At 44.5% G+C, this 27,489-nt stretch overlaps 1 protein-coding gene across 1 annotated transcript in view; it reads left to right on the top strand.

The window, feature by feature from the left end:
- FAM120B (family with sequence similarity 120 member B) overlaps positions 1-27,489 on the top strand; it is a 1,000,164-nt gene that overhangs the window by 955,413 nt on the left and 17,262 nt on the right. The window contains exon 10 of the mRNA XM_069235018.1: positions 17,242-17,302. Coding sequence (XP_069091119.1) covers positions 17,242-17,302 — 61 coding nt within the window. The remainder of the gene's footprint in view (positions 1-17,241; positions 17,303-27,489) is intronic.

The following is a 27,489-nucleotide window of genomic DNA, read 5'->3' as shown; positions in this document are numbered from 1 at the left end:
TTTCTAATTAATTCCCATTTCATAGTTTCTACTTGCATTCATTTCCACACTATAAGCTTCATAAAGAAGCAAGTTTTAGATTAGTTTAGCAAGTTTTCAAATTCCAAAGCAGGTCAGTAAGATAGAAAAGAGTAAATAATATAGCTTTCATTGTCTTAGAAGGAAGGTAGCATTACGCATAGGCAATGGTAAGGTTACAATAGAAACATTTCTATTTATTTCAAGGATACTGGAATTTGTTAACGTTATCAACTCAAGCTAGTCAAGCAAATGCAGGTCATGCAAAGTTTAGAAAGGAAATGCACTTTTAAGTGTGACTTCTGGTTAGGCCTGGTTTCCACTCATACAGGTTATTAAATAATTGAATCTGATTTTCTAATAAAATGCTTTTGCACCATGTTTTGTGGAGGTCACTTGTTCTACAATGACTGTTTTCCTGCTAGATGTGGACCAACGTTTCTATTCATGTATTTGGTTTTAAATGTCACTAGTTGTCATATTGCTGGTGTAACTGTACTTCAAATAGTTGACAGCATGTAATGTTTAGTATTATGTGTGCTCTATGTATGTAGTGAGAAGGAAGTAATAATCACCAGGAGGCAGGGTGTAATTTGGTGGTGCATGCGGGTGTGCAGTCCCTCTCCACTCACTAATTTTCGAAATGACGCCCTTGTTGTACTTGATATCTACTTGATGAGCTCAAAATATAAATGATTTAATCACGAGTGGACAGATTTAAGGCAGCTTGTGCCTTCTTTATTATATCTTTATTTGCATGGCAGGTATGTACCTTGGTTCATTATTTCAAAATAATCAAAAAAATCCATGCGTATAAATCCATGCATTGTCCTTTAAACATATGATTTGTGTCCTGTGAAAAATATTCACAGTGTTGCATTGACAGATGACGTTTAAATGTACCTTTATTTAGGTAGGTTCTTCATACCAATACACATTATATTGACATGTATTTACTTTAGCATATCCTACATAGTAAATAATCTAGTTGCACTTTGACAGTAAAATGCGTCTATTTCTGTGGCATTACTTAATGCTCATCATTGCACCTTGCCCATACTAATTAGTGCCCCACTATATTTTTTTAGGAGGTGTGTTCTAGCAGGAGGTTACATTCCGTCTGTAGTCTTGCTCTTTTTCACAGGAGATTCAAGTAGGATGTCAGGGGTCGGGTGGGTGGTGTGTTTGGTTAAGGAGTGGTGGGCAAGGAGTTTCTGATGACTCCTGACTTTCAGTGTAAGATATTCTTTATTAAACATTTGATTGTGGAGAGTCGAGATTTGAGAGTTTTTAGGATAAATAGATGTCTCGGTTCCGCCTGTTCAGAGGTGTTTCGTTTGTGACTATTATGATGAACAAATGACTGACACCAACGGAAACCTGCAGAGCGCCTGCTGTGTTCTCAAAACCAAGCCTGCTCAACCTGCTGAAAAGTGCCTGCAGCGCCCCACAAATTTCACTGCTGCCGCCAAACCGTGGCACAGTGGGAATCTCGGGCATATAGTGTAAATAGAGCAGTGAGCACCAATCAGTTAAACAATTATTCAGTAAACATTGCCACAGCTTGAGTCCCTAGAACTCGAAATCTACTCCACTGTTCTCAATAAACATGTTTGTGAGCAAATAAGGAAACCATGAAAGTTGGCAGGCAAACTGATAATACTTGGACTGGAAAAAGCATTACTAACGTCTGTGAGGTGCCTATCCTGAGACAATGAGTATCGCCAGAGCAGTTCATGCTAAACTCTGGGTTTTAATTGAAATCCGAATCGGCTTGCCCGAGGGCAAAAGAAGATCTTTCAGGCATATTACAAGTCACTTGTGGTTTGAACCTCCTACATAATGGTGTGTGCTGTTCCAGATTATGTTCATGTTTGAATCTTGTGGCGTGGGTGATCTTTGTTAGTGGTGTGGCGTAAATACCCACCCGATTTGCACTAAGCTAGCCTGACTTGCTTCTGCAGAACCTGGAGGGACTGAAGCAGAAGGATTCTCTCTGGATTATTATTAGGTTTGAGCCTGCGTCGCATGAGTTTGCGCATGCGTTTCACTTGCAAGACGCTTTAGGAGTTAGAAAAGGGCTCGGAGCCCCGTCCATGTCACGTCAGTGTGTTTCATTGGTTCGTGGGCTTGCCTGTTAAAATCTGCTTGCTTTCATTAGTGGAAGGCACACATACGTCATGCCTTTTCCAATGGTTAGCCCTCCTTAAGCGCAGCAACCATATACTGAAAACATGCGAGGCTCACTGTTTCCCATCAGGTTTGTGGACTACTTTTTATCTTTTGTTCACAGCGTGATCTTGCTTGGCAGAAGTCCAGCGCTTTGCATAACATCGACCCTGTTACCTAGTTAATTGCACTTTTGCCGGTTACGTAGATAATTGCACTTTTGACGATAGGTTTCACTACGAGTGACCTGTAGCAGCACGATCTCGATGTTTTTTTCCATTCAATGTAGCAAGAAAAATCCGGTTGGGAGTTTACAACTGCTAATAGCTGTAACTCAGAGACATGCGAGACCCTATTGCATTGCAAATGCTTGTTTTTAAATATGGGACCAAGTACTCCATTTTATTACATACTTTCACATATTTTTGCTAAAACGATAGAGGTTCTGAATATCACTTGGGGCAAACAAGTACTTTATTGATATGCTAAGCAAGCCTGAACCTTCCTAGGGGGAATGCGAGGGAAAGGATGTCACCTACCTTAAGAACAGATGGAGAACTTAGTGGCTAAATGGTTCATTTTCCAGCATGATTTCTTAGAAAAATGTCTAAAAACTATAGGTGTACGAGCAGGCCAGAAAGTGCAATTGACATTCATTTTAAAAACTTCTTTCTTCACTATTACGTTTCACTTCCTTTGCTTTGTAGTCCCTTGTTGTGTCATAAAATTTCCTGAAAGTGGCAGGATTTATTATCACGCAGTGGATGCCAGCAGTGTGACATAAATGTTTGCCATTATGCCAGTAGTAGCATGGTATGAGCAGTGGGTACCATTGTGCGGTGGATGCCCACATTTTTGAAGAAAGTATTAGCATTATTTCAGGGACAGCACTATACCAGAAATGGGCACAAGAAAGCTTTGGATGCTAGGGTTAAGATTATGCCCAGGGCAACACAGTATAAATTATGGGCACCATCATGCCAATAGTTATTGCTTTTAAGCAAGGGCCAGACAGCATCATGGCAGGTGTAGACACAGTCATGCCACAGATGCCCACACACTTCCACATTTTACCACCTTTTTGCAGAACCAGTATTATGCTGGATGGCAGTACATAGACGCACACCCACCCCACCCACATGCTGCATCATTCAAGCCTTATTGAATATGTATCCTGCTTATTTATTACTTAGGCTGCAATGCAGAGCACTGTGACTGTCTTCCGATCGCTCTTCTCTCCTGGCAACCCAGTTCCCACTTAGCTCCCTCCTTCTCAGTGCTTTGTAGGCAGTGCATCACTACAGTGTGTGATTAATAGCACTGTGCATGTAACAGAACCAATCACAATGCAGAATCTGGTTGTGAAGTATTGATGTGCAGTGCTGTTCTAGAGAGCTACAGGACACGATTTCAGGGCAAAATCAACTGACACAATATTGTGCTTCAGTGCTATTAACCATGCTAATGTTATGTTTCATGAGCTGTGTGTGGACATCCAGCTCATCAAACAGGTTTCTTTCTCCTGTTACTTTGACTATAGTTGTCCTGCGTTGCACTGTCTAACTCTCCGGGTACAGGGTAACAATTTTGGTAGGGTACTGCCAAAGTGCTTTTACGGACGAGTTGCTTGTGTATATTTCGAAGGGAAAAGTCCTCGGACTTGCCTGCAGGCAGCACGCATGCGCTGTTGCTATGGTGACAATCTCTTGTGCCTAAAAAAAAAAAAAGATTATTGATATTAGAGTTGAGGAGTTTGGAGTAGCGTACAAAGTAGTGGCTTGTCGTGGAGTATCATGGAGTGAAGTGTCTTACATTGGCGTAGAGCAGAGTGGCGTGTTGAGTGGAGTGGCTTGTCAGAGTTGCATCTTGTACAGTATTGTAGAGTAGAGAGTAGATTAGATTTGCATAGAGTGGAGTAGGATATTGTGGAGTAGAGTGGCATAGAGTGGATCGATGTCTCATGTGGCATGTCAGAGTGGCGTGTTATACTGTGTCTTGAAGTGAAGTGGTATAGAGTGGAGTAGAGTTGAGTAGTGTTGCACAGAGTACAGTGGAGTAAAGTGGCATGTAGTGGTGTAGAGGGAGTTGTGTAGAGTGTTATGCAGTGAAGTACAGTGCCTTAGAGGGGCACAGAGTGCAGTGGACTGTTGTAGAGTAGACTGGCATAGATTGGAGTGACATGTCGGAGAGTAGAGTAGAGTGGAGGGTCTGTAATAGTGGGGAGTCGTATATTCTTCTAGACTGGAGGGCCGTAGAGTGGAGAACAGTGTAGTAACATGTCGTACAGTGGAGTGTCATAGAATGTTGTACATTGGCGTGGTGTGCTGTAGACCTGGCGTGTCATAGAGTGTATTGCTGGGTCATGGAGTGGCATGTCTTTCAGTTGAAAGTGGAAGAGAGGGTAGGGGCCCAGAGTGGAGTATAGTGTTGTAGAGTGCAGTGGTAGAGAGTGAAGTGGTGCCTCATGGCGTAAAGTGGAGTGGCGTGTCTTAGAGTGATATGTTGTGCAGTGTGTTAGATTGGAGTGGCATAGAGTGGAGTAGTGTGTCATAAACTACAGTGGTGTAAAGTGACTTTGAGTAGTGTAAAGGAGTTTCATAGACTGTCATTCAGTGGAGTACTGTGGCATGTGATAGGGTGGTGGTTGTTAAGTGAAGTACAGTAGAGTGACCTTCAGTTGAGTGGCATAGAGTGGAGTGCAGTTGTGTAAAATGGAGTGGTCTACATTTGAGTGGCGTTGAGTGTTGTAGAGTGAAGTGTTGGACAGTGGAGTAGAGTGTCAGAGTGAAGTAGAGCGGCGTACATTGGAGAGGCATAAAGTGGAGTAAAGTGTTGTAGAGTGGAGTCACATACAGTTGAGTGATGAGTTATACAGTGTGAGAGTGGAGTGGCATAGAGTGTCGTACAGTGGAGTGGCACAAAGTGGTGTATAGTGGCATAGTGTAAAGTAGTAGAATGCAATGGAGAACAGTGCATTAGTGTGTCGTAGAGTGGAGTAAAGTGATGTTGAGTGGGAAGGTGGGAGTAGAACGCTATATTTCATCAGCCAATCATATAGTGCCTTGTCACTGGCATGAACCGTGGTATACAACAAAATTACCTTGGTATATCGTGGTCCAATATATCACTACGATTTAGTGCCTTATAACTTTAAAACTACGTAACCATATTACATCTAGTACCAAAAAGTATCCTTTCCTTCTCATGATCTATATTCCTGCCAATTTGTATACAAATCTAACTGGCTGTTTTGCCGCTACGCCTGTGTAAAAATTCTATGGAAAATGCATTGGTGGAGAAACATGTTTTGTGACTCACCTTTTTTCTTTGCACTCCCTTAATAAATCACCACAAAACTTTGCATATTCCGCCAATGTAGAAAAAGGAACAGGTTTGCAAAGTTTTTTTTGTTTGTTTGTTTTATTTTAGTCCTCATACACCTCAACCTCCTGAATCAATTATGTTGTCATATGTTGCACACTGATCCATGCCATGCAGCCCCCTTTTTCTCTAACTAGCCGTCCCACGGTGAGTGGACACCCTTGCCAACACAGCTAAAGAGCTGGGGGGAGAGAATATAATCATTGGACTTTGAACACCTGATTTTAAGTCCTATTAGCCTTTTTCTACCTCTCTTGATCTCTTCTCCATTTTACCAGAGGGTTCCACATTTCCTCCTTCCACTTATTTAAACCACCCACCTCCAAGTCCATTCTTGCAATATACAACAGAACGTGGAGCCAGTCCGAATAACAGGGGGGAGCTTTCACCATCCACTTTTGACATATTTCTCTTCTAGCCACTAAAATAGAGTAGATAATCAAATTCCTGTCACCTTTTCCTCCATTTCTTCCTCGCAAGTCTTGTTCCTGTAAATGCCCAAATATAATCAGAGGTAAGCTTGCACTCATTTCTCTCCCCAACATACTTGAAAGAGATCTACACATTTCTTCCAAGAAGGGGAGCATCTCCGGACATTCTAGAAACATATGCGTATCAGATGCACCCTGTAGATTGCATTTGGGACAGTTTTATCACTTCGCCTTTCTTTATTTTGGAGAGTCTTTCTGGAGACAGGTAGGCTCTATGTATAGCGAAGAGTTGATTCTTCCGTAGAGACACAGGCTTAACTATCTTAAACAAAGTACTCATGGAAGCCTCCCACCATGTCGTCACCTGATCTTGGGTCATGACATTCCCCCAGAGGAGGTCAGCCAATGCAAATCCGTCATCCAAACCTTCTAAAATTCCCCAATACCAAACCAAGATCTTCTTAAATCCAGGGGATTCAGATAGCACACAATCCTCCAAGAAATCTACCGCCCCAGGAGTTGCTCCGGCCTTCAACAACCAACCTTTTAATTGGGAGTATTTTAGAACTGAAAAGGCCCCACCCGTCTTATCTTCCAGTTCTTTGCAAGAGATTAAAGATACTTCTCTGAAAAGGTCACCCCAAGCCGCTATGCCAGCCTTCCGAATAGGTAACGCTAAAACATCCTTTAAGCACTCTGGGGTTCCTGATGAATCTCAAATGGGGGCGTATTGATTGTAATAACTAACACCAGCTGCTAGTCTTATCTGGTACCAACTTTCAGCGAGGTCACGTAAAGTCTTCAATAAAAAATATTTGCAACATTTTGGGTCTCCGAATTTGTAAAGAAATCCCTTAGTGGCCCCTTTAATAGTGACAACCATAGCTTTAAACATATCACCAATTGCCGAAGAGTCTGGGGCTGAGAAGAGCATTTTTGTAGTATTCAATTGAAATGCCCGGGCATAATATTTTAAATCTGGGAGTGCCAGTCCCCCTTTTTCTCTCCTTCTTCTCCCTTTTTTTTCCAGGAGATCCTGGGCCCTTTTGATACCAGGTCTGCAAAGTTTTGTGGCGATTCGTATCAAAGATGCCATAGAAGATGTCATCAATCATATACTATGGGGAGTAATTAGCTGTGCATGGCGAAGGCGTGAGTTTTAGTTACCTTTGGCGCAGGTTATAGTTACTTAAAATAACTCTAATTATAACTGCTGAATTTCTATGGTTTTGTACGAGTAAATCCAGAACCTGACTATAACGTCCCTGTAACCTTTGATTTTTTTCAGTGAATTTCTATGGTTCTTTAACGTAAAGTCATTTTAATTGCTATAAATTATTCCAACACATGCAGCGCACGACCTTTGGCGGTGCGCAGCGGGGGGTGGTCTCACCGCCCTTATAACGACCCAACCCCGCGCCAAGCACGGCCCTTGCCTGTGCGCATCGTAGGTTGGCCACAGGACCTGTCTGTCAGTGGATGTGTGAATGGGTGCTTGAGTGTCTAAGTGGGACTGAAAATGGGTGTGTGAGTCTGAGTGGGTGCCTGAGTGTCTGAGTGGGGGTGTGAGTAGGCACATGGGTCTGAATGCATGTTTGAAAGAATGAATTAGTGTATGATTGAGTCTGGTTCTTATTTCAAAGGTTTCGACATCCGTGACTAATTTGCAAAAATGTGTGCAAATTTGCGAATTTTCATGAATACCAGGCATGGTGACGCAAAATTATTTTAAACCCATAATTTGCCCCTTAACCACACCAATATCACACCCCTGGGGTCAGAGTACCTTCCCTCTGACATCATATGTCAATTACAATGAGGATTTTCACCCCCTGAAATAAAATGGCGGCTGCAACTTTCTAGTCAGGTTGCAGTCTGCCAATTACAGCGCTTCTTTTCGCAAGCGCATATGAGAAAATTCGCAAATATTTGTCATTTATTCGCAAAATAATCACAAAGTCGCCGCGGCCAGAGATATGAACATTTGTTTTCCCTTTAATTTCTCAAAAACTACTAAACGGATTTATGCCAAATGAGCAAAAGCACAGTCTGGGTACTGAAAACTAGCTTTCTGCGTAATTTGGTGTAATTCATTCCAGTGGTTTGGACTGTAGTCATGCTCAACGGTCTGATGGGAATGAACATGGGAAGCACACTTTTTTCACCCCCTCTTTTTTTCAGCCCCCGCTTCAAGGATTACCCCTAAAACGTTCCATGTGCAACAAAAATCACCAGAACACTTCTTTTGGAAAATTTCGTGAAGATTCGTCAAACAGTGCCAAGTATATAGGCAAGTCAAAAAATGCTTTTTCTAAGGAACATGGTCCTAACTCCAACTATCTACATATATATAATTTTATATAAATATGGAGATCATAATATGGCAGACGGGATATCCGCCACGTTTGTGACTGAGTATTCCCTATGCTGAGATCTAAATCAGCCCTTAAGTCTTGATTCCACCTCATGCCTCTTTCACCAAACTACACTTTTGTCTCTCACTTCTGCAGATTCATTTTCATCCCTGCATTCGACATTTGTGACTATTTGTATAATTTTCTTCCTTTCTCTCTGTTAACCCCTTAGGTGTGGGAGTCGCCTAGTGCGGTCACCCGCACTACCTCCCTACTGCATGTGTCTCTGGGGAGGTAAAAAAGGGCACCTCTGATGCTGTGCACCATAAGGATTCCTTTATTTCATTTTAAGCTCAGGTTGCTCGGGAAGAGCTTCCCAAGCAGCCTAAGTGTATTTTTTTCTTTCTTTTTTTTTGCTTCAGCTGTGATGACAATCGGTATGCAGTGTGTGCTGACATCATTATAGTAAAATGAAACTAAAACGAGCCTATGGCCTGGTTTTACTTTCACAGAGTCAGTGCTCGCTGGCATATCTCAGCTCCCGGGAGTACCGATTGGGATGGGAGAGGTACGGATGAAAAGCGGATAATTCCCCCTTTCCATAGCTCCTTCTTTCCAGTGGATCCCTGCTTGGGGAGGGCCATGGGGGCAGAAAGCCCACTACACACCAGGGAAGGGATTTTTTAAAAACAATATAGGGTTGGGGGCTGCCCACTCCATTTAAATGGGACATCAATCTTTCTGACCCCCCTGGGAAAGACATATGGGAGTAATTACCTGGTGGGGGTGGGGGTAAGAAAGCTGTCAAGATGCCAGGGAAAGCATTTTTCTAAATATTGATTGGTTGGGGCTGCCCACCATGCTCGTGCCCCCACTCCATTTGGATGGGGGCATTAGTTTTTCTGCCCCTCCTAGACAAGGGCTCCCATTGACCTTGATTTGACCTTGATTTGATCTGTTCCAGTCGTGGGCACTAGGCCCAGCCACACAAGTGGCACAGCAATTCTATTGGCACATATGAAGTAACTCTGGTTGGTAGGGATTTTGTGTATTCCTGCTCATTCAGGAAGTTTTCATCACAAAAATGTAAGGAAAATGTGTACTTTCAGGCAAAGTTTGAGGTCTGCAGAGCACTGTGTGTAAGAAAACTCACGGGATCCGTGCAAGGCACACCACCCTGGAATCCCCTGGTTGTTTACTTTTCAAAAATATCTGTGGCTCATAGGTTTGGGTGGGTGGCACTCAAGCATGGCTCCAGATACCACAGCTACTCCTCAGTGTAGTGCTTTAGGGCCTGTTGTGTCATGGTCTCTTGCCCACCCACACAAGTGGGGTACCATTTTTATCGGAGTGGAGGACATGTGGGAACTCAGGGCTATAGGAAATTTGTGGTTTGTGGCTCCCTACCTATTTTAGGATTTTCAATCACAGAAAAATGAGACAATGAGAAAAATGTGTGATTTAAAATTGGCAAGGGCTTCTCAGTAAAAGTACCTACTGAGAGCAATGCAAGTCACACACCCCTGGGCTCCCTTAGTTTTCAAGTTCACAAAAATGTGCAGTTTTGCTATGTTTCCTTAGGTGTGGCTCACCAAGAGCCCAAAATTCCCAGCTACCCACTTTGCAAAAAAAAACAAAAAACTTTGTCAATTCTGAGTGGAAAAAATGTGATGTGTCCGTTTAGCATTTTGGGACATTTTCAGTTGCGAGCACTAGACCTACCCACACAAGTGAGGTATCATTTTTATCAAGAGACTTAAGGGAATGCTGGATAGAAGGAAGTTTGTGGCTTTTGTAGATTCCAGAACATTCCATCACTGAAATGTCAGGAAAATGCGTTTTTTGTCAAAGTTTGCAATGGAGTATGGGTATAAAACCGGTGAGTGCCACGCAAGGCACCCCACACCCCCTGTATCTAGTTGTCAAAAATGTTAATGTTTGTGAGTTTGCCCTAGGTGTGCACTGAGCTAGAGCCTGAAATCTGCAGCTAACCGCATTGGGGGGAAAAGGGTCCGTTATCAGTGGAACAATGTGATGTGCCCATGTTGTATTTTGGCCTCTTTCCTTTCAAGGACACTAAGCCTTCTCACACAAGTGAGGTACCATTTTTATCAGAAAGACATATGAGAGCATAAAATAGAAGGACATTTGTTATTACCAATTGAATTTTGCCTCATTTGTGCCTTCCAGATTTAAACCAGTGTGGAAGAAAGAAGACATTTTGAAAAATCCCCTCTAAATCATATGCTTGTACACGTACCCACAAATGCAGAGATGTACAAACAACCACTGCTCCTAAACGCCATAACTTGTGCCCATTTAAGAATACATAGGTTGCCTTGATACACATTTTCACTCTGCATATTTCACCATATGAATTGGTCTATACTCCGTACACAATGAAAAACCATTGTATGGTGCACCTCAGATGTTGCCTCTGGGTAACTAGGGTTCCCTGGAGAACCTACACACCCTATATATCCACGCAACCAAGATTCTCTAGCGGATGTTATGGCGTATTGCTTTTGTAAATCGGCCATTGTGACAGAGTTACAGATGAAAAGGTTGTCACCAATGGCCATTTTTTCATACTCATTTCCAGTATTTCTTTATTTCGACAGTTAGCTTCTTTGAAAACCTTGAGGGATCTACACATATGAGCCCTTAATGAATTCTGTCTACTTTCCCGAAATCTGTAGCTTTCCTGGATCACCCATGGGGTTCACACTGGTTTCCATCACAAACTGGAAGTATTTTGGGAGACCAAAAAATAGAAAAAATGGGCTTCTGCTGTGAAAAATGCAAACACTGTGGTAAAAAATGTGTTTATTTTTTATTCACCTCTACTTGTTTCCGAACGTTGAGAAAATGGTGACTTTAGCAGAGCAAACCATTCATTGATACAATGTTTGGGGGCGGGGGGACACTTATCTGGAGCACTTTTTTCATATTTTTCTCAAAAAAACTCAATCTGTCTTATTTTGCAAATTTTGTCGTCCCTTCCAGGGTACCTGGAGGGTATCTTTAGAATCCCTAGGATGTTGTTGAAAAAAAGAACCCAAATTAGGGGCGGATACCACATGTGGTAAAAGGTTATGAAGCTCTAAGCGCTGCCTACTCCGAATAGCCAAAAAAGGGCTCAGGTCGGAGAAGATGGTGGGGGGTTGGCAGCAGTTAAGGGGTTCAATCTGGGTCAAAGACTTATAATGAAAAATAAGTATTATACCCGGAAATACGTTCATGTTTTTTCTACCCATTTTGTAAATTCCTTACCATTTAATATCAACTGCTAGCTTCTCACAGTTAAATAAATAAAGAACATCAAAGCAAAGGCTAAATGGCTTGTTACAATTTCCTTTAAGAGCATATCATGAATTTTCTCCTAATGTGGTAGGCTTCGTTGACAGAGTTTATACTAAGTTATACTTAGGTGCTCAAAAAGTATATTGCTATGGGTACATTTCTACATCATGGTTCAAAGAATCAGGAACTGTGTATATACATACCCAGAGATACAACTCAAAACTGCAGTTAATCTGCTAATTCAGTGGATTGTTCTTAGTATTAAATTTAGAGGGGAAACAACCTTTACAACGCAGCTGTTACCATGCAATACCTTTACCAAGCATCCATTACCACCCAGTGCCTTTACCATGCTTTGCCTCTACCATGAAACAGTAAGTATATTCCAGTTAAATATATATATATATATATCATCATCAGGGTAAAGGCATTTTTAGGGTTTAGGGGTAGGTAAAGGTTTTTTTTAAGTTTAGGGTGAGTAATGGTATTTGGACAGCAAGGGTGGGTTTAGGGTAGGTAAGAGTATTTGGGTGGTAAGGGTAGTTTTAGGATTTAAGGTGTGTAAAGGTATTTGGGTAGCAAGGGTATTTTTAGGGTTTAGGGTGGATAAGGGTATTTGAGTGGCAAGGGTATTAGAGTTCAGTGTGGGTAAGGGTATTTGGGTGGCAAGGGTATTTTAGGGTTTATGGTTGGTAAGTGTATTTGGGTGGCAGGTGTATTTTTAGGGTTTTGGGTGGGTACGTGTACTTGGGTGGCAAGGGTATTTTAGGGTTTATGGTTGGTATGGGTATTTGGATGACAGTTGTATTTATAGTGTTTAGGGTGGGTAAGGGTATTTGGGTGGCAAAGATACGTTTAGAATTTAGGTGAATAAGAGTATCTGAGTGGCAAGGGTATTTTAGGGTTTTGGGTGGGTAAAGGTATATGGGTGGTGGGGTAGTTTTAGGGTTTAGGGGTGGGTGAGCTCTGGGGTTAGGGGTCGGTAAGGGATAAACTATATATGTATACTTATATACATATTCACTGGAAAAAAAACAAAGGTTAGAGGGACATTATAGTTAAGTTCTGAATTTACCATAGAAATTCAGCAGTTATAGTTAGAGTTCTTTCAAGAAACTATAGCTCACGCCTTCCCCATGCACAGCTAATTACTCCACAAGTTATGTTATTGATGAGATCTTGTATGGCATATTTGATATCACTGCAACATTTTCAATAACATTATTGGGGGCAAGTTATAGTTACTTGTAAGAACTTTAATCCAACCACCGCGGTGAAGATTGGACAAAGGGCCTGTGGCCAAGTCCTTATGCCAGCACTCTATAAGCACCCAACCTTGCACCTTGCACAACTTCTCCCGTGCGCAATAGGGGTTATCTGCAAGGGCTGGCTTCAGCCAGTCCATGCGGCCGACCACCCAGCCTGATGTTGTGCACAGCCCTTTGCACATGTATGGCGGAAGTTTGTCCCGGACTCACTGCATGTGAGAATAGGTGTGAAAGTCTGTATCTGGGGGTAAGAGTGGCTATCAGAGTGTCTGTCTGGTTGTGAGAGTGTGTACATCAGTGTTTTAGTGGGTGTGTCAGTATATGCGTAGGTCTGTGAGTGGGTGCATCAGGGTGTCAGTGGGTCTGTGAATGTGTGTGTGATGGTCTGTGTGGGTGTGTGAGTGTGTGAGTGCATAACTGTCTGAGTGGGTGCGTGAGGGTCTGACTGGTGCTGTGACTGAGTGGATGATGGTCTGAGTGGGTGCATGAGTTTCTGAGTGGGTCTGTGAGTGGGTGCGTGAGTGTCTGAATGGGTCTGTAAGTGGGTGCTGAGTGTGTGTGTGAGCGGAAGAATTGATTGAAAGAGAGACGGAGAGAGAGAAAGAAATAAGAGGGAGAGAGAGAGAGATTTTTAGGCTTTGATGTCTGATATAGTTAGATTAGGTAATTTGTATCCAATATAAAAAAACATTATCTGTTTTTAAAAAATATATATATTTTTTTTAATTTAAAAAAAATGGAAATACGTCCAGCTGGACTGGAACCCCCAAAGCGCAGTGTGAAGGTCGCTATGGGGGGTTTCTTTTATTTATTTATTTTTGAGCCCTTTATGGGCTTTTAAGGACCGTGAGGGAGCCCTGAAGGGCTCCTCCGCGGTCCCTATATATTTTTTATTTATTTAAAAATGATTTATTTTAAAATAATAATAATAAAACTCCCTTTACGAGCTGCCTGGCACTGTGGGGGAAGCTGTAAGGCTATTGCTTCAGCAAGCAGGGAGCTGCTTTATGAGCAGCTCCCTGCTTGCTGATTTCATCTCTGTCCCCTGCACGCATGCAGTAAACAGAGATGAAAGCTCCACTGTTTGACAGCAGGACCTGCTTTAAAGGACCTGCTATCAAACAGCAGAGTGTTTGCTGTGGCTTGGCTGCAGCTACAGAGCTGCAGCCTAGCCACAGCAAACAGCCATGTCCCGGGGTGGGCACCATGGGACATAGCAGGAGCCGGCCCTGGGGTGGGGTGGCAATTCCCAGGGCTGTCAGAGGTTCCTGGAGAGGGGCTGCGCGGCCCCCCTCCAACATTTACATAGCCCCGGGGGTGGTGGTCACCGGGGCTTGGGAGTCCCAAGGGACCCCCTTTCTCTTTTCAACCCTTTGCCCTGGGGGCGGTGGTCCCCGGGGAACAGGGGCGGCAGGCCCCCTTCATATATTTAACTAGAAGCCCTGGGGTGGGGGTGGCAGTCCCCTGGGTAGTGGGGGTGGTGCAGGCCCCTCCCCTAGCATATAAAAAAAATATTAAGCCCCAGGTTTGGTGGTCCCCGGAGCTGTTGGGTGCTGGGAGCCTCCCCTCTCTTCCCCCACTCACACACACACAGAATTAATAATGCCCCGGGACCTGACCCCACCAAGGGCCTATTAAAAAAAACAAGTGCGGGAGCCCCCGCTTGTTTTTTCTAAAAAGAAAAAAAAAGAAAATGTTGCTACAAATTCATTAATCTCACGGCAAAATAATAATTTTTTTTTTAAAATGTTTTTTTGCTCTTGGACCCCCCTCCCACCAGTGGTAAGGGGCCAAGGTGTCCCTACCCTTGCCCCTTCTTTTTTTTTTTTTGCTTGGACTGGCTAAAGCCGAGTCCCAAGATGGCTGCCAACACTTCCTGGTTTGAAGTGTTGGCATCCATTCAGAGCTGTGCATTTCACTGCACAAGCTTGTCTTTGTTCGCAAATATTTCTCAGCCAGAGATATACAAATTTGTAGTTCCCTAAAATTAAAAAAAAAACTACTGAACGGAGTTACACCAATTAACAAAAAGCCAATCAGAGTACCGACAGATAGATTTCTGCCGATTTTGGTGTAATTCCGTCCAGCGGTTCTGGCTGTAGACGTGTTGACAGATCCTATGGGAATTAACATGGGAAACGCAACGTTTTTTTAGCCCTTTTTTTTTCTCGGCCCCCATGTGACAGATCACCCCAAAACTTTCCAAGTGCACCAAGAATCACTGGGACACTTTTTGGGGAAAATTCGTGAAGATTCGTCAAAAGGTGCCAAAGATACAGGCAAGTCAAAAAAACCTTTTTCTATGGAAACCTGGTCCTAACTATAATTACTTAGAACCGTTTTTTTTTTTTTGTTACCTGCTTGCAGTCGCCAGTAGGTAGGTATAGTTAGGACCTAGTTTCCATAGGAAAAGTGTTTTTTTTGTTTTGCTAATAAATTAGACGCTGTTTGATAACTAATGTGCCAGTCAATTCAGCTGCTGTGTGCAAATTTTGGTGTGATTCATAAAGCAGGGCAGAGAAAAAGAGGGGGTCCCAAAAAATATTTTCCCCATGCAACTTCCCCTAGGGATTTTATACATGACTGCAGCCAGAACCACTGAACGGAATTACACCAAATTTGGCAAAAAGCTTGGTCCAGAACCATGGCTTTTTGTAATTTGGTATAAATCTGTTCAGTAGTTTTGGAATTATTAAAGAAAAAATATGCATATCTAGGGACGTGGCTACACTGCGGCGGATCTGCTGACTTATGTGCCACGAGCAACGCAGTAATTGGCTGCCACCACTTCAACCAGGAAGTGGTGGCAGCCATCTTGGGACTCAGACTCAGATGAGTCCCACCAAACAAAGCAAAACAAACAAAAAAAAACACAAGAGAGTAGGGCAAGAATACCCTGACCCCCTAGACTTGGTCATAGAGTCCTACAGGTGCCCTGCCTGGGGCCCAAAATGTTTTTTTTTTGTTTAACTTTTGCTGAAAATTCACAGAGGATCTGTGGCAATTTTTTTTTATTTTTTAAAAGCAGTTTCCGACACTTGTTTATTTGAGCCTTTGGGTGGCCAGGTCCCAGGGGGGGAATTCAATATGATAATAAGGGGGAGGGGGATGCATGCCGCCCACCTCCCTTGGTCGCTTTCGGCTCCAGGGACTCCATCTCCAGAACCCGGCTGTAATAAACAAAGGGAAACCGGATCACGCTGCTCCTCTCCGCAAGCCGCATTCGGCCCAGGTGACCCCATCACCTGGGACACAGCCATGTATAAAATGGGGAGGTGGGCCGCGCTGCCACCTCCCTGAGACATTAATGGCCCTGGAAACCCCATCCCCCAGGGCCCGCTCAGGCTGTGTCCCAAACCCAACCCACTACTACCATTCTGCTTGAGGGTGACATTTTGGTGTATAAAGCTTTTTGTTTTTTTTTACTGCCACTCCCTTTTTCGGTTACACTTTCAGGTTTTTTGCTTTACTTTTAAATTTAACTTCTTTTGTATTTACTGCAAACCTATTGTCTCAAAACTAGCATTGCCTGACTATGGCATTTTGTAGTTTCTCCTCCCTAACAGGCCTGCCTCTATCATAGCCATAAAGAGATATATTTTTTATTTGTGTACACAATTTTGTGTAAAAGCACTGTAATTAGTAAGTAAATATCAGTATAGTATTTATTTTCCACATGTCTCTGTTTTACAATGCATTGTGAAGGCAAAACAATAGCTGGCCTTCAGTGACAGCCCAGACAGCATTTGTTTTGCACTTGGCAGGTGTTGTTTACTATGAAATGCATGTTGGTGATTTATTGTGGATTGCTGTCAACTTTGTACTGAGTCTGTAAAATGTGGTTTGTTACATTTTTGTCAGTCTGCCAGATAGACTTCTTGTGAATTTCAAATTATAATTTCTGGGCAAGTTCTTTCATCACTTGATGGTGTAATGCTCCAGCCTACAGCGTACCATGTCCCCTGAAATCCACCGGAACCATAGCATCAGCCCCACACTGCCATAGTTCATTTGGTAAATGGGAGCAAGTTGTCTACAGAATGAGATTGTATATGCAGAAACTGACCCGGTTATTCAAGGTCCACATTTTATTCTCCATTCCATCAGCAATAACTCGGAATATTTGGATTTAGGCATGAGGATAACTGCGTGTAACATAAATTCTGGCCACCTCTATCCCCCTACTTAAATCCACCTAACTCATATTTGGCCTTAAGGGTTTCTTATGTGCAAGTTTTTCAAACCTACACCTTTCCTTTCATACACTACCTCTAGTTACCAACTAATACTTGTGTTTTCTGTGACCTTTTTCTTCAGGCAGAGGATACCGTTCCGGAAACCGACACCAGAGAAGCAGAGGATACCAGTTTTCTCCCAGGTACATAATGTTTTTGAGAAATTTAACAACAGTGCACATTTATTGCAGAAATGGTAGCACTTTATGAAATTATATATATATATATATATATATATATATATGTAGGAGGCTGGACTGGCTTGTAGTGAGTACCAAGGGGTACTTACACCTTGCACCAGGCCCAGTTATCCCTTATTAGTGTATAGGGTGTCTAGCAGCATAGACTGATAGATAATGGTAGCTTAGCAGAGCAGCTTAGGCTGAACTAGGAGACGAGTGAAGCTCCTACAGTACCTCTAGTGTCATATGCACAATATCATAAGAAAACACAATACACAGATATACTAAAAATAAAGGTACTTTATTTTTATGACAATATGCCAAAAGTATCTCAGTGAGTACCCTCAGTATGAGGATAGCAAATATACACAAGATATATGTACACAATACCAAAATATGCAATAATAGTCTTAGAAAACAGTGCAAACAATGTATAGTTACAATAGGATGCAATGGGGACACATAGGGATAGGGGCAACACAAACCATATACTCCAAAAGTGGAATGCGAACCACGAATGGACCCCAAACCTATGTGACCTTGTAGAGGGTCGCTGGGACTATTAGAAAATAGTAAGGGTTAGAAAAATAGCCCACCCCAAGACCCTGAAAAGTGAGTGCAAAGTGCACTAAAGTTCCCAAAAAGGACATAGAAGTCGTGATAGGGGAATTCTACAGGAAAGACACAAATCAGCAATGCAACAACAATGGATTTCCAGTCGAGGGTACCTGTGGAACAAGGGGACCAAGTCCAAAAGTCACAAGCAAGTCGGAGATGGGCAGATGCCCAGGAAATGCCAGCTGTGGGTGCAAAGAAGCTGCTACTGGACAGTAGAAGCTGAAGATTCTGCAGGAACGACAAGGGCTAGGAACTTCCCCTTTGGAGGACGGATCCCCCACGCCGTGGAGAGTCGTGCAGAAGTGTTTTCCTGAAGAAAGACCGCCAACAAGCCTTGCTAGCTGAAAATCGTGCGGTTAGGGTTGTTGGATGCTGCTGTGGCCCAGGAGGGACCAGGATGTCGCCAATTGTGTCTGGGGACAGAGGGGGCGTCGAGCAAGACAAGGAGCCCTCTCAGAAGCAGGCAGCACCCGCAGAAGTGCTGGAACAGGCACTATGAAGTGGAGAGAAACGGTGCTCACCCGAAGTCGCACAAAGGAGTCCCACGTCGCCGGAGGACAACTTAGGAGGTCGTGCAATGCAGGTTAGAGTGCCGTGGACCCAGGCTGGACTGTGCACAAAGGATTTCCGCCGGAAGTGCACGGAGGCCGGAGTCGCTGCAAAAGTCGCGGTTCCCAGCAATGCAGTCTGGCGTGGGGAGGCAAGGACTTACCTCCACCAAACTTGGACTGAAGAGTCACTGGAATGTGGGAGTCACTTGGACAGAGTTGCTGGATTCAAGGGACCTCGCTCGTCATGCTGAGAGGAGACCCAGGGTACCGGTGGTGCAGTTCTTTGGTGCCTGCGGTTGCAGGGGGACGATTCCGTCGACCCACGGGAGATTTCTTCAGAGCTTCTAGTGCAGAGAGGAGGCAGACTACCCCCACAGCATGCACCACCAGGAAAACAGTCGAGAAGGCGGCAGGATCAGCGTTACAGAGTTGCAGTAGTCGTCTTTGCTACTTTGTTGCAGTTTTGCAGGCTTCCAGCGCGGTCAGTAGTCGATTCCTTGGCAGAAGGTGAAGAGAGAGATGCAGAGGAACTCGGATGAGCTCTTGCATTCGTTATCTAAGGAATCCCCAGAGACAGAGACCCTAAATAGCCAGAAAAGGGTGTTTGGCTACCTAGGAGAGAGGATAGGCTAGCAACACCTGAAGGAGCCTATCAGAAGGAGTCTCTGACGTCACCTGGTGGCACTGGCCACTCAGAGCAGTCCAGTGTGCCAGCAGCACCTCTGTTTCCAAGATGGCAGAGGTCTGGAGCACACTGGAGGAGCTCTGGGCACCTCCCAGGGGAGGTGCAGGTCAGGGGAGTGGTCACTCCCCTTTCCTTTGTCCAGTTTCGCGCCAGAGCAGGGCTAAGGGGTCCCTGAACCGGTGTAGACTGGCTTATGCAGAAATGGGCACCATGTGTGCCCATGAAAGCATTTCCAGAGGCTGGGGGAGGCTACTCCTCTCCTGCCTTCACACCATTTTCCAAAGGGAGAGGGTGTAACACCCTCTCTCAGAGGAAGTCCTTTGTTCTGCTATCCTGGGCCAAGCCTGGCTGGACCCCAGGAGGGCAGAAACCTGTCTGAGGGGTTGGCAGCAGCAGCAGCTGCAGTGAAACCCCGGGAAAGGCAGTTTGGCAGTACCAGGGTCTGTGCTACCGACCACTGGGATCATGGGATTGTGCCAACTATGCCAGGATGGCATAGAGGGGGCAATTCCATGATCATAGACATGTTACATGGCCATATTCGGAGTTACCATTGTGAAGCTACATATAGGTAGTGACCTATATGTAGTGCACGCGTGTAATGGTGTCCCCGCACTCACAAAGTCCGGGGAATTGGCCCTGAACAATGTGGGGGCACCTTGGCTAGTGCCAGGGTGCCCTCACACTAAGTAACTTTGCACCTAACCTTTACCAGGTAAAGGTTAGACATATAGGTGACTTATAAGTTACTTAAGTGCAGTGTAAAATGGCTGTGAAATAACGTGGACGCTATTTCACTCAGGCTGCAGTGGCAGGCCTGTGTAAGAATTGTCAGATCTCCCTATGGGTGGCAAAAGAAATGCTGCAGCCCATAGGGATCTCCTGGAACCCCAATACCCTGGGTACCTCAGTACCATATACTAGGGAATTATAAGGGTGTTCCAGTAAGCCAATGTAAATTGGTAAAATTGGTCACTAGCCTGTTAGTGACAATTTGAAAGAAATGAGAGAGCATAACCACTGAGGTTCTGGATAGCAGAGCCTCAGTGAGACAGTTAGGCACCACACAGGGAACACATACATATAGGCCATAAACTTATGAGCACTGGGGTCCTGACTAGCAGGGTCCCAGTGACACATAACAAACATACTGAAAACATAGGGTTTTCACTATGAGCACTGGGCCCTGGCTAGCAGGATCCCAGTGAGACAGTGAAAACACCCTGACATACACTCACAAACAGGCCAAAAGTGGGGGTAACAAGGCTAGAAAGAGGCTACTTTCTCACACAACCCCCCCCCCCCCCCCAAATGAAGGACAATAAGGCTAACCTTGGCCAGTTGAGACTTTATTGTCTAAGTGATGATAAGTAGAGAGTAGCTCTGCAATAGACTGGTTACTCCCCTTATCATCCACTATATGGTTACTTCCCTGTGGGGATGTAAACCACCCTGTTTGAAGTTTTTTAGCTAAGCAACAATGTGAAGATGTATTTTCAGAGTTTCTATCAGTAAGTTTTAGTTTAGAGTAGTGGGAATTGTCCACTGAACATATTTGTAGTGATGGAAATGCCAGACAAGGATGCTGTCTCAGAAAAGCCATAGCTGGGCAAAAACTTTGTCCTTATGGCTGGAAGAGAGAACAGGGATGCTGTTTCTCTTGAGTTGGAGCAGGGCAGGGATGCTGTCCTATGAGCTCCACACTAGGGCAGGGATGCTGTCCTAAGTGTTGTGAGGCAGTGCAGGGTTTCTGCACTAAAGTTTCTCTGGGAGGGTTGGAGGGATGCTCCATGTTAACTAAAATGGTGCTCTTTTTCTCACCAATGTTAGTTATCCCACAGAGAGGTACTTCTACCTCAGGGAGTCTAGCTTTGCCAGCTGATGATTCCCTTGGAACAGGTGCAAACCCAGGAGAGGTTTCTCCCACCACAGGAATGGTATCCTGAATGGTAGGGTGGTTAGGGGATACTGTGATACCCTTTTTACCTGTTGATGGAGAGGGATCCTGAGTTTTCAGGCCTTCTCTCCTTTGCTTTTTCATTTCAGTAGAAATGAGAGGGAACAATTCCTCTGGGATGCCCAGCATGGCTGCATGGGCATAAAACTCTACATCAGCCCAACCTGAGGCCTCTAGGTCATTACCTAAGAGACAATCTACAGGTAAGCTAGGTGATACCACCACCTGCTTAGGGCCAGTAACTCCACCCCAACTAAACTGAATTATAGCTAAGGGAAGAAACTTAGTGGAGTTATGGACATCAATAATTTTATACTGTTGTCCAATGATGTGTTGTTCAGGAGCCACTAGGTTTTCAGTCACCAAAGTGATACTGGCACCTGTGTCCCTGTAGGCCAAGGCCTCAACACCATTTATTGAAACTGTCTGCCTGTACTTATCCATTGTAAGGGGACAAGCAGCCAGTGTGGCAAGGCCAATGCCACTAGGTGTGACAGAAACTGTCTTGGGACTAACTACCCCAGTTTCTATTATGGACCCATAAGTGAACCCAACTACACCCTTAACTTGACTGTTGCCAGCAGTCCCACCACTAGTACCACTACTGCTAGGGGCACTAGAGCTTGATGTATTAGTGGTGGTAGGCTCAGGGGGTTTACCTGGACAGGACTTATCCCCTGGCCTATGGCCTCTGTTTTTACACACAAAGCACCAAGGCTTTTTAAATTGTGTAGGTTGAGAAGAAGAGGAAGAATTTGTTTTATCCCCACCCCCTGAAGAGTGTTTAAGATTTGAAGTGGGATCTTTGGTTTTACCCTTATCCCCATGCTTATCTTGAGATTTTTCACCATCTTTCTTCTTATTGTTCTCTTTGTCACCCCCTGTATGAACTTTTCTGTTCACCCTTGTTCTGACCCATTTGTCTGCCTTCTTTCCCAATTCTTGGGGAGAGGTCATATCAGAGTCCACCAAGTACTGGTGCAACAAATCAGACACACAATTATTAAGAATATGCTCTCTCAGGATCAAGTTATACAGGCTTTCATAATCAGTAACTTTACTGCCATGTAACCACCCCTCCAAGGCCTTCACTGAATGGTCAATGAAATCAACCCAGTCTTGTGAATACTTCTTTTTGGTCTCTCTGAACTTTATCCTGTACTGTTCAGTGGTTAAGCCATAACCATCCAGGAGTGCATTCTTAAGAACTTTGTAATCATTGGCTTCACTTTCTGTCACAGTAAGGAGCCTATCCCTACCTTTTCCACTAAATGATAGCCATAGGATAGCAGCCCACTGCCTTTGAGGGACATCCTGTACAGCACAGGCCCTCTCAAGTGCAGCAAACCACTTGTTAATGTCATCCCCCTCCTTATAAGGGGGAACTATCTTGTGCAGATTCCTGGAATCATGCTCTTTTGCAGGATGACTATGGGGAATACTGCTGCTGCCACCATGAGTTTCTAAACCCAATTTCTGTCTTTCCTTCTCTACTTCTAAGGTCTGTCTATCCGAATCCAGCTGTTGCTTCTTGAGCTTCAGTCTGGTTTGTTCCACTCTCAATCTATTGAGCTCCCTTTCTAACATTCTGTCATCAGGGTGGGTGGGAGGGACATGTCTAGAAACAGAAGTATGATGAGAATGGACAGAAGGAGACCTATCCCTTACAGAAGGCACCCTACCAGCTTGGTTAACAGAAACATCACTTCTACTGTGGTGAGAAGGAATACTCTTGCTATGATGTGAGACAACACTATCTGTATGGTGTGACTCAACCTCAGTACCAACTATGCTAGGCTGTCTAGTATTGGGCAGGCTGGGAAGTTTCTTTCCTGAATCTTTTCCTAGGGGAGTCCCTGGATCAGATTGGGAACCATTAGCTACTTTTTCAACAGATGGGGCCCTTCTGGCCTTATCTTGTTCTCTAAGCATGTTAAGCAATAATTCCAAAGAAGGATTCTTCCCTACACTCAAACCTCTCTCTATGCAGAGACTCCTTGCTCCTTTCCAGCTAAGGTGATCATGTGCAAGTTTGGACAGATCAACATTTTGGCCTGTGCCAGACATTTTTAGAAAGAGTTTAAGTGATAGAAAAAGAGAAAAAAGTTTTCAGAACTTTTAGAAAGACAGAAAAAAACTTTTTAAACTTTTAGAAAGTTTAGAGGTACTTTTCAGCACTTTAGAAAAGAGGTGAGAAAAGAAATGCAAAACTTTTTGGTTAGGTGTACATACACTGAACTTGTTTTGTATATTTTTCTCTTACGAAAAGTACAATGACAAAAGTGGTAAGTAGTCTCAAAGCACTTATCCCACCACTGCACAACCAATGTAGGAGGCTGGACTGGCTTGTAGTGAGTACCAAGGGGTACTTACACCTTGCACCAGGCCCAGTTATCCCTTATTAGTGTATAGGGTGTCTAGCAGCATAGGCTGATAGATAATGGTAGCTTAGCAGAGCAGCTTATGCTGAACTAGGAGACGAGTGAAGCTCCTACAGTACCACTAGTGTCATATGCACAATATCATAAGAAAACACAATACACAGATATACTAAAAATAAAGGTACTTTATTTTTATGACAATATGCCAAAAGTATCTCAGTGAGTACCCTCAGTATGAGGATAGCAAATATACACAAGATATATGTACACAATACCAAAATATGCAATAATAGTCTTAGAAAACAGTGCAAACAATGTATAGTTACAATAGGATGCAATGGGACACATAGGGATAGGGGCAACACAAACCATATACTCCAAAAGTGGAATGCGAACCACGAATGGACCCCAAACCTATGTTACCTTGTAGAGGGTCGCTGGGACTATTAGAAAATAGTAAGGGTTAGAAAAATAGCCCAACCCAAGACCCTGAAAAGTGAGTGCAAAGTGCACTAAAGTTCCCCAAAGGACATAGAAGTCTTGATAGGGGAATTCTACAGGAAAGACACAAATCAGCAATGCAACAACGATGGATTTCCAGTCGAGGGTACCTGTGGAAAAAGGGGACCAAGTCCAAAAGTCACAAGCAAGTCGGAGATGGGCAGATGCCCAGGAAATGCCAGCTGTGGGTGCAAAGAAGCTGCTACTGGACAGTAGAAGCTGAAGATTCTGCAGGAACGACAAGGGCTAGGAACTTCCCCTTTGGATGACGGATCCCCCACGCCGTGGAGAGTCGTACAGAAGTGTTTTCCTGAAGAAAGACCGCCAACAAGCCTTGCTAGCTGCAAATCGTGCGGTTAGGGTTGTTGGATGCTGCTGTGGCCCAGGAGAGACCAGGATGTCACCAATTGCGTCTGGGGACAGAGGGGGCATCGAGCAAGACAAGGAGCCCTCTCAGAAGCAGGCAGCACCCGCAGAAGTGCCGGAACAGGCACTACAAAGTGGAGAGAAACGGTGCTCACCCGAAGTCGCACAAAGGAGTCCCATGTCGCCGGAGGACAACTTAGGAGGTCGTGCAATGCAGGTTAGAGTGCCGTGGACCCAGGCTGGACTGTGCACAAAGGATTTCTGCCGGAAGTGCACGGAGGCCGGAGTAGCTGCAAAAGTCGCGGTTCCCAGCAATGCAGTCTGGCGTGGGGAGGCAAGGACTTACCTCCACCAAACTTGGACTGAAGAGTCACTGGACTGTGGGAGTCACTTGGACAGAGTTGCTGGATTCAAGGGACCTCGCTCATCGTGCTGAGAGGAGACCCAGGGTACCGGTGATGCAGTTCTTTGGTGCCTGCGGTTGCAGGGGGACGATTCCGTTGACCCACGGGAGATTTCTTCAGAGCTTCTAGTGCAGAGAGGAGGCAGACTACCCCCACAGCATGCACCACCAGGAAAACAGTCGAGAAGGCGGCAGGATCAGCGTTACAGAGTTGCAGTAGTCGTCTTTGCTACTTTGTTGCAGTTTTGCAGGCTTCCAGCGCGGTCAGCAGTCGATTCCTTGGCAGAAGGTGAAGAGAGAGATGCAGAGGAACTCGGATGAGCTCTTGCATTCGTTATCTAAGGAATCCCCAAAGACAGAGACCCTAAATAGCCAGAAAAGAGGGTTTGGCTACCTAGGAGAGAGGATAGGCTAGCAACACCTGAAGGAGCCTATCAGAAGGAGTCTCTGACGTCACCTGGTGGCACTGGCCACTCAGAGCAGTCCAGTGTGCCAGCAGCACCTCTGTTTCCAAGATGGCAGAGGTCTGGAGCACACTGGAGGAGCTCTGGGCACCTCCCAGGGGAGGTGCAGGTCAGGGGAGTGGTCACTCCCCTTTCCTTTGTCCAGTTTCGTGCCAGAGCAGGGCTAAGGGGTCCCTGAACCGGTGTAGACTGGCTTATGCAGAAATGGGCACCATGTGTGCCCATGAAAGCATTTCCAGAGGCTGGGGGAGGCTACTCCTCTCCTGCCTTCACACCATTTTCCAAAGGGAGAGGGTGTAACACCCTCTCTCAGAGGAAGTCCTTTGTTCTGCCATCCTGGGCCAAGCCTGGCTGGACCCCAGGAGGGCAGAAACCTGTCTGAGGGGTTGGCAGCAGCAGCAGCTGCAGTGAAACCCCGGGAAAGGCAGTTTGGCAGTACCAGGGTCTGTGCTACCGTCCACTGGGATCATGGGATTGGGCCAACTATGCCAGGATGGCATAGAGAGGGCAATTCCATGATCATAGACATGTTACATGGCCATATTCGGAGTTACCATTGTGAAGCTACATATAGGTAGTGACCTATATGTAGTGCACGTGTGTAATGGTGTCCCCGCACTCACAAAGTCCGGGGAATTGGCCCTGAACAATGTGGGGGCACCTTGGCTATTGCCAGGGTGCCCTCACACTAAGTAACTTTGCACCTAACCTTTACCAGGTAAAGGTTAGACATATAGGTGACTTATAAGTTACTTAAGTGCAGTGTAAAATGGCTGTGAAATAACGTGGACGTTATTTCACTCAGGCTGCAGTGGCAGGCCTGTGTAAGAATTGTCAGAGCTCCCTATGGGTGGCAAAAGAAATGCTGCAGCCCATAGGGATCTCCTGGAACCCCAATACCCTGGGTACCTCAGTACCATATACTAGGGAATTATAAGGGTGTTACAGTAAGCCAATGCAAATTGGTAAAATTGGTCACTAGCCTGTTAGTGACAATTTGAAAGAAATGAGAGAGCATAACCACTGAGGTTCTGGATAGTAGAGCCTCAGTGAGTCAGTTAGGCACCACACAGGGAACACATACATATAGGCCATAAACTTATGAGCACTGGGGTCCTGACTAGCAGGGTCCCAGTGGCACATAACAAACATACTGAAAACATAGGGTTTTCACTATGAGCACTGGGCCCTGGCTAGCAGGATCCCAGTGAGACAGTGAAAACACCCTGACATACACTCACAAACAGGCCAAAAGTGGGGGTAACAAGGCTAGAAAGAGGCTACTTTCTCACAATATATATATATATATATAAATTTCAGTGAAAAAAACAAAGGTTACAGCAACGTTATAGTTAGGTTTTGGATTTTTTCATACTAAACCATAGAAATTCAGCAGTTATAGTTCTTTAGGTAACTATAACTCGCACCCTAAGGTAACTATAACTTGCGCCCTTGCTCATATAAAGATGTAGGAACCTGTAGGTTTCTGAGGGCGGTACCTCATGTGGCGTCACTTTAAGTCCACTGGCATCCATGCTGCTCCCTGTTTAGGTCAAGCCATCTGACACATATAATTCCTGGCCGTGAATAAACATCCTTCATTTCAGGATCATTAGTTTTTGTTTCCCAAAAACAAACCTCTGTTTTAGGGCTATGACATGGAACTGTGTCTGCCGGCTCACTTTTGGTAAATTTGACCTGCCAAATTGACTATTATCTTCAAACATGGGGGCATTTTAACCCAGTGAGGGCAGAGGTGTGGGATGGGAGGTACTCTGCCACCCTGAAGAGACGCTGGACTTCCTTAGCAGGATCCATCACCTTAAAACATATTTTGACCTTTTTTTTATTTAAATGATCTTTCAATCATTACCCCATATTAGAGAAGAGATACAGGCCCATAACATTAGTCCACTTTTTCATTCATACAAAGTCTTACACTATCCTTCCACGTTCCCATTCCTGAAATCAAGAGTCAAACCTCCATGCTGCTTTTACAAAAAGAAAATACCCGCGGCGCTATCTGGCTTCGCATTGACACAGTTCCACTTTGGAAATGGCATGCAGAGTCTATAGCCACTCCCACACACTGGCGTCAGTTCCTTTTTTTCTGCGGCCTCAAATGTGGATACCTCTTGTCTCTTTTGAGACTCTTTACCTCACAATTTTCACAGTGTGCAAGGGAAATATTACCTACCAAAATGACAGGTTTTAAACCCTGT

The sequence above is a fragment of the Pleurodeles waltl genome, chromosome 5, assembly GCF_031143425.1.
Source record: "Pleurodeles waltl isolate 20211129_DDA chromosome 5, aPleWal1.hap1.20221129, whole genome shotgun sequence".
In the NCBI taxonomy this organism is placed as follows: Eukaryota; Metazoa; Chordata; class Amphibia; order Caudata; family Salamandridae; genus Pleurodeles; species Pleurodeles waltl.
The sequence above is the reverse complement of the archived record's forward strand: the minus strand, read 5'-3'. Positions and strand labels throughout refer to the sequence as shown.